The sequence below is a fragment of the Canis lupus genome, chromosome 36 (genome assembly GCF_003254725.2).
Source record: "Canis lupus dingo isolate Sandy chromosome 36, ASM325472v2, whole genome shotgun sequence".
In the NCBI taxonomy this organism is placed as follows: domain Eukaryota; kingdom Metazoa; phylum Chordata; class Mammalia; order Carnivora; family Canidae; genus Canis; species Canis lupus.
This window is the reverse complement of record NC_064278.1, coordinates 920160-938016: the sequence shown is the minus strand read 5'-3', so window position 1 is coordinate 938016 and position 17857 is coordinate 920160. Positions and strand designations below refer to the sequence as shown.

General features: G+C 34.5%; 1 protein-coding gene across 5 annotated transcripts in view; it reads right to left on the bottom strand.

Moving 5' to 3' along the window:
* Nucleotides 1-17857, bottom strand: part of GALNT13 (polypeptide N-acetylgalactosaminyltransferase 13) — a 541363-nt gene that overhangs the window by 275782 nt on the left and 247724 nt on the right. For 4 of the 5 annotated variants that reach the window (XM_035698790.2, XM_049106172.1, XM_035698788.2 and 1 more), the window contains one exon: nt 12883-13051. In XM_035698790.2, the coding sequence (XP_035554683.1) occupies nt 12883-13051 (169 nt within the window). Of the gene's footprint in view, nt 1-12882; nt 13052-17390; nt 17546-17857 lie in introns of those variants that run through there. The other variant, XM_049106173.1, reaches the window with a different exon arrangement.

Here is a 17857-nt window from a genome sequence, read left to right as displayed (position 1 = left end):
TTCAGGGTCCTGGGATCAAGTCTCATGTCTGGCTCTGCACTCAGTGGGGAGCTGCTGTGATTCTCTCTCCCTCTCTCTCTGTCCTTACCCCTGCTCACATGTGCTCCCTCTCTCTCACGGTCTCTCTCTCAAATAAATAAATAAATAAATCTTAAATAAACACAGGGAAAAAGCTTTATAACACTGGATTTAGCAATCATTTTTTGGACGACATAAAAGCAAAGGCAAAAAAGGTAAAAAAGATAAACTAGACTGTCAAAATTTAAAACTTCGGTTTTGATCAAAGGATAAAAGCAACAGAGTAAAAGTGCACATTACAAAATGAGAAAAATTTTTACAAATCATATATAAGGAGTTAATGTCTAAAATATATAAAGAACTCCTACATCTCAACAGCAAATAAACCCCAAATAATATAGTTAAAACATGGGCAAATGACTTGAACAGACATTCTGCAAAGAGAATATACAAATGACTAAAAAGCACATGAAAAGATATTCAACATCACTAATCAGTGACACTAAAACCACAAGATATAAGGTGTCCTGGTGACTCAGTGGTTATGAGTCTGCCTTCAGCTCAGGTCATGATCCTGGGGCCCTGGGGTAGAGCCTATATCGAGCTTCCTGCTCAGTGGGGAGTCTGCTCCTCCTTCTCTCTCTGCCCCTCCCCCTGCTTGTGCTCTCTCTCTCTCTCTCTCTTTCAAAATAAAGCAAAACTACAAGATACCACCTCATATGTAGTATAATGGCTACTCTCAAAAAAAAAAAGAAAGAAAGAAAGAAAGAAAAAAAGAAAAGAAGAAAAAAGAAAAGAAAAAAGAAAAGAAAGAAAAGAAAAAAAGTAGTGTTGGCAAAGATATGGAGGGACCGGAACTCCATGCATTGTGCAGCTGCTATGGTGAACAGTAGAGTGCTTCTCCCCAAAATTAAGAAATGAATTAGCATATGACTAAGCAATTCCACTTCTGGGTATATATCCAAAAGAATTGAAAACACAGTCTCAAAGAGATATTTGTAAACCCATGTTCACTGTAGGATTATTCACAGGAGCCAAAAGGTGAAAGCAACCCTAGTGTTCATCTATAGATGGATGGATAAAAATAGTATATACATATAATGAAATATTATTTAACTTTAAAAACTTAGGAAATTTTAACACAAACTGTAACATGGATGAAACTTGAGGACATTCAGCTAGGTGAAATAAGCCAATCACAAAATAACAAATTATATAGGATTCTAATCATATGAAGTACCAAGAGTAGTCAAATTCATACAGACAGAAATTTGAATGCTGATTGCCTGGGACCAGGGATAAGAGGGAATATGGATTAGTTGTCTAATAAATACAGTGTTTCAATTTTGCAAGATCAAAAAACACTTCTGGAGATTGCACAACATGAATGCATTTACAGAGGAGGAGGAAAAATACCTTTTTCTCTACCTTCTTGTTTTTAGTACATGAGTCCAGTACATTAAACTGACAAAAGAAAGAATAACAAGAGAGAAGGCACAGAGATTTTATTTGATGTTGATAATTTTGGCTTTTATGTGTCTGGAGGCCCTCATGGAAAATAGTGAATATCCAAAGAAGTGCTTAAACTTGGGAGTTTATATATCACTTTAACAAAAGGTGATAAATTGTAGAGGACTGACAAGACAAAAACAAAACAAAACAAAACTCAACAACAACTATGTTTTGGGCCCGTCAGTGGTGGCAAATTGTGAAAAAGCAAACATATGAGAGAAACTAATGGTAGGTAAGGGTTAGTTAGTAAGTCTAGTTTAGTTTATGCACAATCATCTCAGTGCCATCTCTATCTCCAATGAAAAAGCTTGTCGGTCTCTTCTTGGTCCAAGAAAGAGGGACACCTTTGAAAGAGACATGCATGCCTTGTTTGTAGGCAGATGGGAGGCATAAGAGAGATTTACCTGTGTCTGCAGTTTCTCATTGCTTTCAACTTAAAATAATCTTTATATCAGAGTGGTATATGGTTTGGGTGGCATATGCTGATCCTCTTCATACTTAACACTACTAAAATGTACACTTAAAAAGTTAATATAATAAATTTTATACGATGTATATTTTACCATAATCTTAAAATTTCAAAGTAATAGGGACTCCTGGGTGGCTCAGAGGTTGAGTGTCTGCCTTCCACTCAGGGTGTGATCCCAGGTCCGGCATCGAGTCCCACCCCAGGTTGCCTGCTTCTCCCTCTGCCTGTGTCTCTGCCTCTTTGTTTCTGTGTCTCTCATGAATAAATAAATAAATAAATAAAATCTTTAAAAAATCAAAGTAATAGTGTCAAAAATTAAATAGAGATTGTTGAGGGGTAGTTCAAGTCTAAATTGGGTTATGCAACATGCTTTCTGCTTACAGTGATACACAAATGTGTCCCTGAGAACATACCTAGAAATGCTTTGCTCCACTTTCTTATTTGAAAGGGAAGTTGTAGTGTAATAATATTATCCCAATGATAATAATAATATCAGTCATCACCATTTTTGTCAAGTATATATGTGTTAAATGCATACATAAGCACGCATGGACATACATTCTTACACACCACTTTTAATTTGGGTAGTGAAATTAATTCCACACAAGAGCACATTACATAAATCAAGTATTGTAAAAATTATTATTATCAAATTTTTTGCCAGCATATGAAAGTTGTAGTAATTCTCAAATTAAAAAGAAAAGATGTGGAACAGAGATGAGAAATCCAATTAATATTCTCATTTTCTCTTTTCCTTTGTGCCATCAAAGCAATAGTTGTCATATTTTAATTCATGGGAAAGGTAATCTGTATAAATTGACAAGTACACTTATGAGATTGAGCACAGAAAAAAATGTATACTAGTTTATTTTTGTCTTACGTAGTAAATAAACTTGTTGTCCTTTGAGAGCAACTTATTCAGAATTCGTATGCTGCAGCTCTTCCACTAATGATGCAAGACTGCTCGAGTCTTTTTCTCTTTATCAGCTTGCATGTGTGCATACAGAAGAAGCAGTTATTTGGTCTAGGATATAAATAGCTGAAATAAATCTCCTATTTCCCCATTTTTTCCCTGATGAAATATATTTAAATGCCAGCTGCATTATAACCTTCAAATAACTCAATACCAGAACTTGAAGTGCTATTAAATGTCTGAATACAAGTAAATGCTAAAGAACCTTTGCATTTTGTTTTAATTGCCCATAGCCTTTTTATAAATATTCACCCAATAATTACTGTTAATTTCTTATTCAAAAATAATTGCAGACTAAAGGGAAAAGCCGACTGCTTAAAAAGTTTCCTCACTTCATTGAAAAAGGGAGCCTAGGACATAAGAGAATTCCACAGAATAATAAAAATAATAAACATAATTTCACCAGGAACTCAGGGCAATCCTATTCTTACATTGTGATTTTTGCAATTATAGCTGTGTTCATACAATACTGTCAATTAGTTGTTTATGTAAATATTTCCCTTTCACCTCCTCAGAGTCAGGGTTTGTTATAGGCATTGATTTGTTCTAAAAGTTAAATTTGGGGATGCCTGGGTTGCTCAGTGGTTGAGCGTCTGCCTTCAGCTCAGGATGTGATCCAGGGATCTGGGGATCTAGTCCTGCATCAGGCTCCCCGCATGGAGCCTGCTTCTCCCTCTGCCTGTGTTTCTGCCTCTCTCTCTCTCTGTGTCTCATGAATAAATAAAATCTTTCAAAGAAAAAGAGCTAAATTTGTAGTAGGTATGTGACATGAGCTGTTTGATTGGTCGACTAATTAATTCACTGGTTTAATCACTGAAAAAAACTGGGGCCTAGAAAACGAATGTCTTGCCCAAGATCTAACAGTGAACCACAGAGACAGATCTTAAACTTACCTGTTTTGGCTCTTATCTAGAGATTTTTCCAAATTACTTGAAAAATCTCTCTCCACAGTTGGCTTTTTCTTTGCCTTTTTTCTTTTCTTTCATTTCTTTCTTTATGTGCTTTGCATGTAATGGTACAGAGTCCGGTAACTACCTCATTGATTATGGTCGCAGTCATGTTTTCTCTGCTTCTAAGACAGCCTAGAGGCATGAAATATCATTGACTACTGATGCCCAAGCAAAACAAAGTATGATTTTTGCTGACATTCATTGGATATGTATTTCAAACACTATTTTCAAAAATAATACCAACACACACACACACACACACACACACACACACACACACCCTATACATTTGCTTAAAGATTATTCCTTCACTTTTGTATCTTTATGGAGTTTCACATATCCATAGTTTCATTATATTTCTAGTGTTGACTGTTCTAGGGACCCAGTAAATATTTAACATCTCTGTGTATTAGTAAAAAGAAATTATAATGTTTAGTGTTTAAAGTCCAATCAACTTACACAAATGTGAGTTTCTCAAAGAGGCTTTCCCTCAGTACTCTATTCTCTATACCTTGCCACTCTTAGGTCTCTTATTTATTCTAAATTCTCTGAAGCAGGAACTTAGTTTTGTTCACTGCTATATCTCAAGCACATAGAACAGTATTTGGCACATATTAGCATATTAAGTGCTCAAAAATAATAATGCATTTAATGTTTCTTAATGGAATTTTTTATTTGGTAACTCTCTAAGTCTCTCTCTATAGCTATTAACATAAAAATCTTATGTTAAAATCCAAACAAAATGACATCTATTTACTTGCTTCCTGGAAACAGTAATATTTAAGCCCTATACTTACAACCTAATTACATAAATTTACAAAATCTTAGAACCTTAATTGTTGAGGAGCATGGTGACAAATCCCTAATGCTGACCATTAACACATTAAGCTGATATTCATTTTCCTCTAAGTTCCAAATCAGTTGGAATTTTATGACATTTCAGTTTTTTTTTGTTTTTTTTTTTTTTTTTAAGTTAGGGAGTTTATGGGCAAAGGAGAGAGAGGGGTAGTGACAACTGTTAGTATTTTTGTTTATATGTATATGCAGACTACAACAAGAATGCTAGAACTGGAGGGACCTCAAAAAAGTAAGAAATTTAGTAAGATCTTCAGCCTTAACTGCACTTAAAATATCCTATTATCATAATTCTTTATAATTCTATCATTTTATTTGCTCATATAAGTAGTATATATAAATGTATTACCATATTAATAGGAATAGCAAATAAGTTAATTAATTAATGTAAATATTCAAACGTCACTAGGAATGAACATTCCAGAACTTAATCCTAACTTGTCCTGATGTTTCACCACAATTACCTCAAGGAAAAAATATTTTTATCTAGTCTCTTCTATGTAAAAACATGGGATATTTACTTAAATTTTCTGATCAGAACACATCTTCAAATATTTGTACATGGATATTAAGGCCAAACACAATATTTAAGTATTGGCATGATTTTCTTAATTCAGTCAAGCCAGTTTAAGGCTATATTCTAGTAAAATATGCTGAGATATTTGAACAAATTAACTGTGTGGTTCAGATACTTTGTGAGTAACAACCAACTCAACTTTTCCCTTAAAATAAAATTCTTTTTAAAACTATCCCTTAATGCCAAATTTGTACACTTTTATATAATTTTTCAGTCATCACTAACTTACTGAGTTAACTAACTCATTAAGACTAGCTTAATGTGTTCATATTTTTTAAGATAAAACTATCTAAAAATTGAAATGTAACTAATACCAAAATTGAAAAAAAAAGTTTTCTACATCAAATAAATATTGACAGATTTCTACTTCTTTTATATAATAGTTTGGATATCTGATTCATGTGTTTTTCAACATTAGTTTCTCCCAGTCACACAATTGAGTCATTCAACATAACTTGCAAATATCTCCAGTAAACCTCCCATACATTTTACGATTTGTCTAGAAAGTTTGGATGGTTTTTATGTCTTCTTACTGATAGTATATGCTATGGTGATGCATAAAAATGAAGTAGAAAATTATTTATTTCATTAATATTATTTCAGACTATTTGAAAAATCTCAAAATTCAAGCAGTAATAATCACAATAAACAGGAGGTGGTTTAAGATGGAGATGTAGAAAAATTCTCATCTTACTTCCTCCCACAGCCACATCAAATCTGCAGCTACATGTAGAGCAATTCCTTCTGAAAAAATACCTTAAAACTAGCTGATCAGCTCCTCCATAACAAAGGATAATGGGGTTATATTAAGATGGATGAGAAAGGCAGAGTCTTGGTCTCACCAAAAACCCCACCCCGGCACAGCAACCCACAATCAGCAACCCACAATCTGATCATAATCAGGTCTTAGAAATACAGAGACTTTCCCTGAGGAACAAGAGGTTCATGCTCTTCATCAGGTACCCCAACCCTTGAGACCTGCAATGAAGAGACAAGGCCCTAGGATGGCTGGCTTTGAAAACCAACAGAACTTGTGTGCAAGAAACCCAAAGGTTTGTAGGAAGCTGAGAATCTCTTCTAAAGGGATCACATGCACATTCAGGTACCCCAAGACCCAGCACAAAAGCAACAGTTTGAAAATCACTGTATCAGTGTGAAAGAGATTCATTTGCTAATCTTAAAGTGTCTGCTGGAGTTGCAGGGGTTTTCTGAGACAGACATACTGGGGAACACCATTTCGGGGCTCTCATTCTACTTGGTAGAGCCAGTGATGGAGGATGACACCTTTCACACTCTTCTTCGTGCCAGTGAGCATGTCCCAACCCCACATTCTCCCATGGCTTTGCTAAAGCTGGCAGGTGCATCCCACACCAGTGCTCCCCTATTGCCTCACTGAAGCTGGCAATCATGCCCAGGCCCTGCACTACACCATAATACCACAAAACTAACAGGAACACCCTAGTCCCATGGTCCCCATTGCCCCATTAAAGCTGGTGGGTGCAGTCCATATAGGAGATGCCTCTTGAATGCTCAACTATAGTGGCAAGAAGGGTTTGTATTTCTGGGCCCAACAGTACTGAAACAATTGGAGAGACCTTTTTTGACAGGCTAACAACCCCAGGGCACAGCACAGACAGAAGACTGAAACACTTGAATCCTTCTGTGAAAACACCTATTTACCTGTTCTGGAATTTCAGCTTAAGGGGTAAGCTATAGGTTCAGCACATGTCTTCAGAGGATACAGAGTTCTCTTGGGGAACACAGGCCAGGGGATGCCATCTTTGTGTTCTCACATGACTGTGCTAAATAGCCAAGCAGTACCTCCCAGAAAGCAGTTTATATAATCATTTGAAGCTTTGATTTTTACAATTGTTGCCAAGGAGATACTTCCCAATCACTTGGTCTGGAGGCCAGGAGGGTTTACAACTGTAGTCTCACAAGACTGTATATATTAGCATACTTTAAAAGCTGTTGCCTGAGGGTTTTATTTCCAATCAGCCTGAAACGAGGGGCTAAGATCCCCCCCTCTGAAACAATGAAGGTCTTGATACAACCTCAAATATAGGGACAGTTCAAGAATAAATCAGACGGTTTAGATAACTGCAAAGGTTTGAGAGACACCCTAGAGCTAGGGCAAGGTTGGAAGACAAAGTTCATCTTCCACATAAAGCCTTTCCTTTATGATTGGGAGAAGTAGGTGTTTCTCTTAATACATGGGTACAAACACAAAGAATCAAGGCAAGATTGAAAGAGGTAGGTGTTTCTCTAAATAGATGGGTACAAACACAAAGAATCAAGGAAAATGAGGAAACAGATAAATATGTTCCAAATGAAAGAACAAGTCCCTGGGAAAAAACTTAAAGAAAGGAAGATAAGTAATTTACCTGATAAACAGTTCAATGTAATGCTCTAAGGATGCTCTTGGACTCAGGAGAATAATGGAACTTTGACAATAACAGTAAAATATAAGAAAGTACCAATCAGACGTCACAGAGCTGAAGAATAAGATAACTGAACTAAAAAGTACACAAGAGTTTTCAACAACAGACTAGATGAAGCAGGAAAAGGATTAGTGATCTGGAAGACAGGGCATTAGAACTCAACAAAGTAAAGTAGCAAAAAGAAAAAAAAAATAATTTGAAAAAGTGAAGATAGCTTAAGGGGCCAATAGGACAACATCAAACAAACAAACAAAAAACATTTGCATTATAGGGTTCCCAGAAGGAGAATAAAGAGACAAAGGAGCAGAAAACTTATATGGAGAAAGAATAGCTGAAAACTTCTCTAACCTGAGGAAGAAAACAAATAACCAGATCCAGGAAATCCAATGACTCTAAAAAAGTCCACTGGAAGGTATCAACACCAAGACACATTATAATTAAAATGTCAACACCTGAGATGCCTGGGTAGCTCAGCAATTAAGCATCTGCCTTGGCTCAGGGCATGATCCTGGGGTCTGGGATCAAACCCCACATCAGGCTCCTTGCAGGGAGCCTGCTTCTCTCTATGCCTATGTCTCTGCCTCTCTCTCTGTGTCTCTCATGAATAAATAAATAAAATATTTAAAAATAAATAAATAATAAAATAAAATGTCAACAGTGAAATATAAGAAATAGTGAAAGGAATTTTGAGGGAAATGAGGGGAACTGAGTGGGAAAAATTAGAGAGGGAGACACACCATGAGAAACTCACTCTAACTCTGGGAAACAAACAAAGAGTTGTGGAAGAGAAGGTAGGTAGGGGGATGGGGTAACTGTGTGATAGGCACTGAGGAGGGATGGGATGGGATAAGCACTGAGTGTTATACTATATGTTGGCAAATTGAATTTAAATTTTAAAAATGTAAAAAATAAATTAGTAAGTAAGTAAATAAATAAATAAAAAGTCAATGGTTAAAGAGCCTGCTTCTCCCTCTGCCTGTGTCTCTGCCTTTCTCTCTTTGTGTGTCTCTCATTAATAAATAAATAAAATCTTTAAAAGAAAAAAAAAAGAAAATTATAGGTCAAAACCCAGGATGTGCATAAATGCAAAATCCTCAACAATTATTTGCAAACTCAATTCAATATTAAAATGGTTTTGCATAATGATCAAGTGGAATTTATTTCTGGGATGCAAGGATGGTTCAACATCTGCAAATCAATCAATGTGACGTACCACATTAACAAAATAAGGGATAAAAAATTCACATGATCATCTCAATAGATGCAGAAAAAGCCTTTGATAAAGTTCAACATCCATTTAAAATAAAAATGTTCAACAAAATGGGTATGGAGGGAATATATCTTAACATACTAAAGGTCATATTTGACAAGCCCACAGCTAATATCATACTGATTGGTGAAAAGCTGTTGCTCTATATCTAGGAAAATGACAAAGATTCCCACTCTCTCCACTTTTATTCAGCATAGCACTGGATATACTTTCCAGAGCAATTTGGGAAAAAGGAGAAGCAGAAGGAGGAGGGTAGAGAGGGATAGGAAGAAGGAGAAGAAAAGGAAGAAGAGATGAAAGGCATTCAAATTGGACAGGAAAAAGTAAAACTCACTAATCATAGATGACAAAATTTTGTACACAATACCCTTAAAGAGTCTACTAAAGAACTCTTAAACGTGATAAGCTAATTCAATTAGCTAATTCAGTAAAGTTGCAGGATAGTAAATCAATATACAATATCTGTTGTTTTTTTATACGCTAACAACAAGCTATGAGGAAGAGGAATTAAGAAAACAATCCCATTTACAATTGTCCCCAAAAGAATAAAATACTTAGGAACAAATTTGATAAATTTAATTTAAGGAGATGAAAGACCTGTACAATGAAAACTATGGTAATGATTAAAAAATTGAAGACACAAATAACTAGAAAGATACTCCATGCTCATGGATGGGAAGAATTAGTATTATTATAATGTCCATATTACTCAAAGTAATCTATAGATTTAATGCAATCTCCATTCAAAATTACATGCCTTTTTTTTTCACAGAAATAGAACAATCTCAAAATTTATCTGGAACCACAGAAGATCCCCCAAAACCAAAGCAATATCTGGAAAGAACTAAGCTGGAGGCATCATGATCCCTGATTTCCATGTATATTACAAAGTTTTAGCAACCAAACTGCATGGTGTTGAAATAAAAACAGACCCATAGTCAGTGGAACAGAAGAGGGAGTCCCTAAATAAATTCATGCATATATGGCCAATTAATTTATGAAACAGGAGGCAGGAACATACAGTGAGGAAAAGATAGTCTCTTAATATATGGTGTTAGAACAACTGGAGAGATACAAGCAACAGAATGAAATTAGACCACTATATACTCAATGTAAAATTAACTAAAAATGGGCTAAAGACCGGAATGCTAAGACCTGAAACCATAAAAGTCCTAGAAGAAAACAAATGCTATCAGTTATTTGACATCCATCTTGGTGATGAATTTTTGGATCTGATTCCAAAGTTAAAAATAAGAAAAACCTCAGTGAAGATATCACCTCAAAACTGTCAGAATGGCTACCATAAAAAAGACAAGAAATAAGTGTTGGCAAAAGCGTAGAGAAAAAAGACTGTCATGCACTGCTGGTAGGAATGTAAATTGGAACAGCCATTATGGGAAACAGTATGGAGGTTCCTTAAAATATTAAATATAGAACTATACCATATGATACAGAAATTCCTCTTCTGGGTATTTATCTAAAGAAGACAGAAATACAAATTTTGATGTTATATATGCACCCTTATGTTCATTGCAACATTATTACAATAGCCAAAATATGGAAATATCCTTAGCTTCCATCAATGGTTAATGAATAAATAAGTGGTATATATACAATGGAATACTCAGCCATAAAAAAGAATCAAGTCTTGCCATTTGCAACAACATGGATGGAATTCTATGGAATTACACTAAGAAAAATCAGTCAGAAAAAGAAAAAAAAAAAGAAAAAGATAAACACTGTATGATTTCTCCTACAGAGGAATCTAAAAAACAAATGAATAAACAAAACTAATACAGAGATTGGTGGTTGCAAGGGGGCTGGGAGAAATGGGTGGATGAGGTCAAGAGGTACAGACTTCCAGTTATAAAATAAATAAGTCGCAGGAATATAATTTACAGCAAGATCATTATAGCCAATAATACTGTGTTGCAAATTTGATAGGTGCTGAAAGAGTTAATCTTAAAAGTTCTCATCATAAGAAAAAAGTTTTGTAACTTTGTATGGTAATAAATGTTAACTAGACTTATTGTGGTGATCATTTCACAGTGTATGCAAATATTATATTACTATGTTGAAATGAATATAATCTTATACATCAATCACACCTCATCTTAAAAGAAAGGCATGTGGTGTTCAGAAATTCTTGTTACAAAGATGTGTCTAACTCACAGACATACCAAATAAGTAAATAAAGACAACCAGTATAAATATTGCATTTTATGTAACTTTTATGGTAACCCATTTGAGTTCTCCATTTTAAAATGCTAATTTGTTCCATATTTTAAGGCTTAATTACTTAAGTACTTGATTTACTAAGTGACTCTTAAAAGAAGAAATACCATTGGCCACAAATATTTTAAATGATGCTTAGTGAAGATTTTCCTTCTTTTCTTAAAGTGATTGTTCTGTATACAAGCAGCTGTTACCTTAATTATCCCATATCTGATATAAAATTTGTGTTCTTAGAGTTAAAAATGAGGATTTCTTAAAAATCCGAAATAGTGTTTATATGTTTTTCCTGAATAGGTATCACATTTATCCATTTTATCACAACATGGTATATAAAACAAAGCAAGAAATGTATTATTATAATAGTATAAACAACATCTAAAATGTTCAAAATTATTTAGAAGAATATGCTTACTGCATATCTTAAACGTGTCTATGTACAAACATACAAATATTGACATAACTACCTGTAAAATGATACAGGTCTTTGGAATGCACAAATGTAATATTCAATGTTTCAGTCATTTGCTGGAAGCCAAAGATGTCTATAGTTATGCGTTGTTTTTTTTTTTTGAGAGACATTTCAAAAGCATACAAGGGTGTACAAAACCAGTTACTTAGCTATCAAGCCTCTGACAATCCAGCCCCACCATCTCAACAAGATTTGATTACTCTATTTTGGTCTTATCTGAAGTAATTTAGAAAGGAAATAATCAGATTTAGTTAATATGATGTTAACATCACTATGCCACTTATAACTAACGCTTTATAGGTGGCAAACATTATTTGCATTAATTGTGATTTTATTCTATATGGAGAAAGTCATTACATATCTAAAGAAACAACTTCTATTCACATAGAAATGGGGTCTGCAGCATATTTGTAAAGTTGGAGATCTTCAAAGGTCTCAGGACATATCTTTTCTAAGCACCAAGAGTTTGCTTTATAATACTAGATTACTAGGATGACAATACTGCCACTAAATATTCTGATTTTTATTATACCCACTTAAAATATGTTCAACTATCTAGAGCATGGCTTACAGTTAATCACAAACAAGCTGAATTTGTCAACATCATTTTGCAAGCAGTATCATTATTTCCAAGTGAATATTTCTTCCATGGCTGATAACTGAACATTCTAATTATAAATAGTACCATAAATTGCTGGAATCCATAAGAAATAATGTTTAAGGGTCAAAGAATCATACAGGCAATTGGCCATTTTTACACTGGAATAGCAAAGCACATAGTTTTTCAACATGAAGTATAAGAACTTTCCAAACAGGCAAGCAAATAACCTATCAAAAAGCACGTTTACTCTGTATTTGGCAAGATAAAACAAAGCAAAGCAAAAAGATCTCATGGAAAGAAACCTGTTAGGCTGCATATTCTGCAATGTCTTTGCAAGTAAACTATTTTTCTCTCCTAGAAAAGAAAATAGTTCATATTTCTCATTATATGCATGCACAGTACATCCCTGCTATGGCCCAGGTATTCAGAACCCCAGAGATCCAGACGTTCTGAGATATTGTGAGATATAGAGATTACTAATATAGAAGATTATACAACACATGTAAACTCACCCTTCTAATCTTACATCCGGTAGACTTCTGTTAAGGGCAATCAAATCACTGGCCATAAGGTTAAACTGATTGATTTTAAACAGTTCTTTCATTTTCTCCTGGTCATCCTTAGGAATCAGCACAGCCTTTCCCATTTCTCCTGGCCCTTCTTGATTTCTTGAAATAACAGCTGTAAGACACACACAGGTATACACACACATACAAACATACAGATAATGAACTGAATAAACTCATGTGTTAGATTAGATTCTACAATCTATTATTTATACACTGGCTTAATAATATAAACATCCAGTCTTTATTGCTTACTTACAAACCATACACTACACTAATGAAACGCCTATTTTAATCCATTATCTCAATGTTGTGTATTGTCTTTTAAGTGAAGAAATATTATATGACTTGATTAATCATTAAGATTTAATAATTAAGCAAGTCAAACCCCAAATCTTAAAACTTTTCTGTCATATTTTAAAAAAAATATTTTATTTATTTATTCATGAGAGACACACACTGAGAGAGGTGAAGACACAAGCAGAGGGAGAAGCAGGCTCCACACAGGGAGCCAATGTGGTACTCGATCCCGGGACTCGGGGATCACGACCTGAGCCAAAGGCAGTGGCTCAACTGATGAGCCACCCAGGCGTCCCATCTGTCATATTTTTTTAAATAAAATTATTAGAGAGGGGATGACCTTGGATACTGGGCAGACAAAGTTGTACAAAATAAAAGAGAACTTTTGAAAATATACCAAGATAAATTTATTCTCACATTCAACTATATGTTTTGATATTTTACATGTCTCTCCTCCCACTACATCTTTATAAAAGCAAGCAACTTTGATAATCCTTCATCTCAATTGCAATTTGACTCCCTGTCAAAGCATTTTCAAAAAATACAAGGACTTTCATAGTGGTGACATGTAATTTCAAATGTCAAGTTGAATTTGAAACTATGTGCCCGGTAAGTGGAACTTCACAACAAAATTCTAGGCTTGATTATTTATTAAGAGAACTTAGGATCCCATATAAGGCTAATGTTTTGGTCATTGCCCTACAAGTTATCACTACACTAATGTCCCTTTTTGCTCTAACGTACATGTTTCAATGTGTGTGTGAGTGTTTGCATGCATATGTGTGTATGTATGTTAATATATAATTTTAAAAATCTAGTCAACCCTTAATTTACTCTTCATAATGATGTTAAGTTAAAATGAAAGGAATGTGGTCTCGTCTTGACTCTTACAATGTGTTGTTATTTCATAGTTCCTAACACATTAATTGTACTGAAATGAGCTTCCCACATTACTTAATAGGGCAAATATTTGGATCCAGATTACCTTAAAAATTTGCAAAATTTATAAAGGATATAAAGCTTGTCAAAATAATTTGTAAATTATTATACTTCATAAAAATACAAATTCCAAAATAATAAAATAGGCTTGAAACTAGAAAATAGTAAACAAACTTTTGTCTTCCTTGATGTTTATAGTTAGAGAATACCAAGCCTGATATTGCTAGGACTAATAATAAACAGTTGGATCACCCAGCTGACTATTCCCTGTGAAAGGTTATCCTGACTTTGGAATGGCATGAGTCAGACTATAAAGGAGAATAAGTGTCTCTGAGAACCTTCAGATATGAGCACCAAGAAAGTAATAAGCCTGGAAATCCTCTGATACACAGGAAAATAATAAGAATTGGGGAAAATTTTAAATGAAAAAATTACGTGTTTCCAACTTGAAACTATTTAAGAAGCTATCATCTAAAGAAAGTTTCTAAAGAGCCTCATTCAGTTTATGAAGCAAAAGTAGAAATGATGGCAGGAATTTTATGAGAAAGCACATTTTAATCAATTTAAGAAATAAAATTCTAACAGCAATATTTTACTTTCGGAGTTAGTAGCTTATTATCCCCCAAATCAGATGAAGTTAGTGGAGTTGGCTTTCAGTGAATTTGTGCTCTTGCTGAGATGCTGGATTCAGAGAAGTATTGAGGTTCCTTCCATTCCTAGGGTTTCTTTTTCAAGTACTGATACCACAAAAATTGTTAATGAATTTCCATAATTCTCTATAACTTTCAAATAAAGAACATATCAGGCTACATGATACCTACTTACCATTAATATTTTATATGTGTGTCCTATTTTTTTAATTAAGGTTACAGACTAGAATATGTCATCTATCTGTATGTATAGGAGATATAGACACATATGTATACTTTATCTATCTAGAGAGAGAGAGATGACATACACTGGTCTATAGATAGATAAAGTATATGAATATATCTTTATATCTCCATACATACAGATAGATGACATATTCTGGTCTGTATCCTTAATGCCAGAAAAGCAGGATTAATTTTTTTCTGACAATTTTTTTTTTTTTTACTTTTGCAGACAATAAAGAATGACCTTAAAAAACATTAAATATCTCAAAAAATATAACAGAGAAAAAATAAAAATGGCTCATTAGTGAACTTCCCAGAGATAACCACTATTAATATGTTGGTTCATATGCTTTTCCCTCTTTTTGTTGATATAGACTAGTCAAAATATATTTGTGTCTTTTCACACACATGGAATAATACTATTAATACTAAAACTTTATTTTTTCAAAGTATTTCTTGCCTCTACTTTCACATAGATTGATCTTATTCTTTTTAGTGGCTTTGTTGTATTCTATTCAATAAACCTAAGTTTATTTAACTGATATCCCAGTTGAATAGGGGGCTTGTTTTCAGATCTTTACTATTATAAATGATGCTGCATAATATTTATAACAATATTATCTTCATTACAAAGACTAATAAACATCTCTCAAGTACTCATGAGGTGCCAAACACTTTCTTACACACTTTATAGACATCATTTCATTCAATTCTCAAAGGATAGTGAAATCTAGACATGCTATGTAACTTGCCTAAGCTCACATATCTAGAAAGTCATGCCGTTAGAAACGACAAATACCCACCATGTGCTTCGACGTGGATGGAGCTGGAGGGTATTATGCTGAGTGAAGTGAGTCAATCGGAGAAGGACAAACATTATATGGTCTCATTCGTTCAGGGAATATAAAAAATAGTGAAAGGGAATAAAGGAGAAAGGAGAGAAAACGAGTGGGAAATATCAGAGAGGGAGACAGAACATGAGAGACTCCTAACTCTGGGAAACGAACTAGGGGTGATGGAAGGGGAGGTGGGCGGGGTGTGGGGGTGACTGGGTGACGGGCACTGAGGGGGGCACTTGATGGGATGAGCACTGGGTGTTATATGTTGGCAAATTGAATTCCAATAAAAATATCTATATTAAAAAATAAAGTAATGAAGTGGTAATTACAACTCAGGTCTGTCTGATTCTAGAGCTAAAGCTCAACACTCACTCAGCAAATACTCCTGTGCATACATTTTTGTATGACTTGTGTTAGTACATATGGTACATTTATAAACATAGTATCGCTGAGTCAAAGGTTATGCAATATTTGAACTTCAAGATGTATTTTCAAATTAATCTCCAAAAAGTTTTACCAGTTAGCAATTCCTTATTGCAGAAAATCAGAGCACTACTTTCTCCATTCTCTTGTCAGCATTGTATAGTATTATCTTCCCCCCCAAAATGATAGGCAAAATAATTATATCTTAGTATTGTTTCAATTTTCATTTCTTTAATAATTCACTCTTTTAGTAATAAAATGTATATATTTAAATATCATTCTTGTCATCAGCTGTTGCATTATACCTCATATGCCTATCATCTCTGTTTTGGAGAAATGGCATAAAATTCTCAAGAAAGTCGGTTTGGGTGTGTGTGTGTGTGTTTAAGTGTGTGTGTGTGCAGTACATTATTCATTTTCTGTATCGCCACATATATCCAAATTCCTTGTTTTATTTCTGTCCTTAATCCCTTTGGAATTCCTTTCTGGGGTAAACACAGCCAGTTGTCATGCTGCCAGCAAGTTCCCATTATTCAATTCAACAATCAGTTAAGGTTTCTTTTTTTACTTTTTTATTTATTTTTATTTATTAATTCATGAGAGACACACACAGAGAGAGAGAGAGGCAGAGACACAGGCAGAGGGAGAAGCAGGGTGCCTGACGTGGGACTCGATCCCGGGACCCCAGGATCACACCCTGGTCCGAAGGCAGCCGCCCAACCTCTGAGCCACCCAGGGATCCCTCAGTTAAGGGACTGAGCAGGACTTGGGCAAGGTAACCGACAAGAGAAGACTAGGAACACACCATTTAAAGTTGCTTTTTTTTCCTCATAAAAATGATGGCAGTTATGGAAAGAGAGAAGAAAAACTTTTTGAAAACTAACGTGATATGAATTAATACATATGTAAATACATGCATATGTACATGTTATTTTAAAAGAGCAAAGAGCTCAAGGGAAAAATAACATTAAAAGAGCTGTTCAAAAATTTTCTTAAATTTTAAAAGTCCTTCAGAAAATAAAAAAGTGATTAAAGAATTTGAGGTCAAGAATTCTTAGAAATTAAGAAATCAACTCACCATTCACATTTCTTTTAGATTCCCTCTATAGGGGCACCTGAGTGGCTCATGGATGACCATCTGCTTTTGGCTCAGGTCGTGATCCTGTGACCCCGGGGATAGAGTTCGACGTGGGCCTCCCCGCAGGGAGCCTGCTTCTCCCTCTGCCTGTGTCTCTGCCTCTCTCTGTGTGTCTCATGAATAAATAAATGAAGTCTTTAAAAAAATAAAAAATAAATAAATTCCCTCTATACACTCCAACAGGTGTATATCACATTGCAGAAAAAAATGCACCAGAGTCCACAAAATGCTACCAAGTCTAGGAAGCAGTCAGGAGTTAACATTTATTTCAAGTGGAAAAATGTGACACTCAGCATCTTATGGCATGAAGATCAAGTTAAGGCACACAAAAGTACTTGGATTTTGCAATATATTCAAAGGTACAGCCATTTGCTTTGCTTAACATTCTCAAGACAATAGTTTTGTCA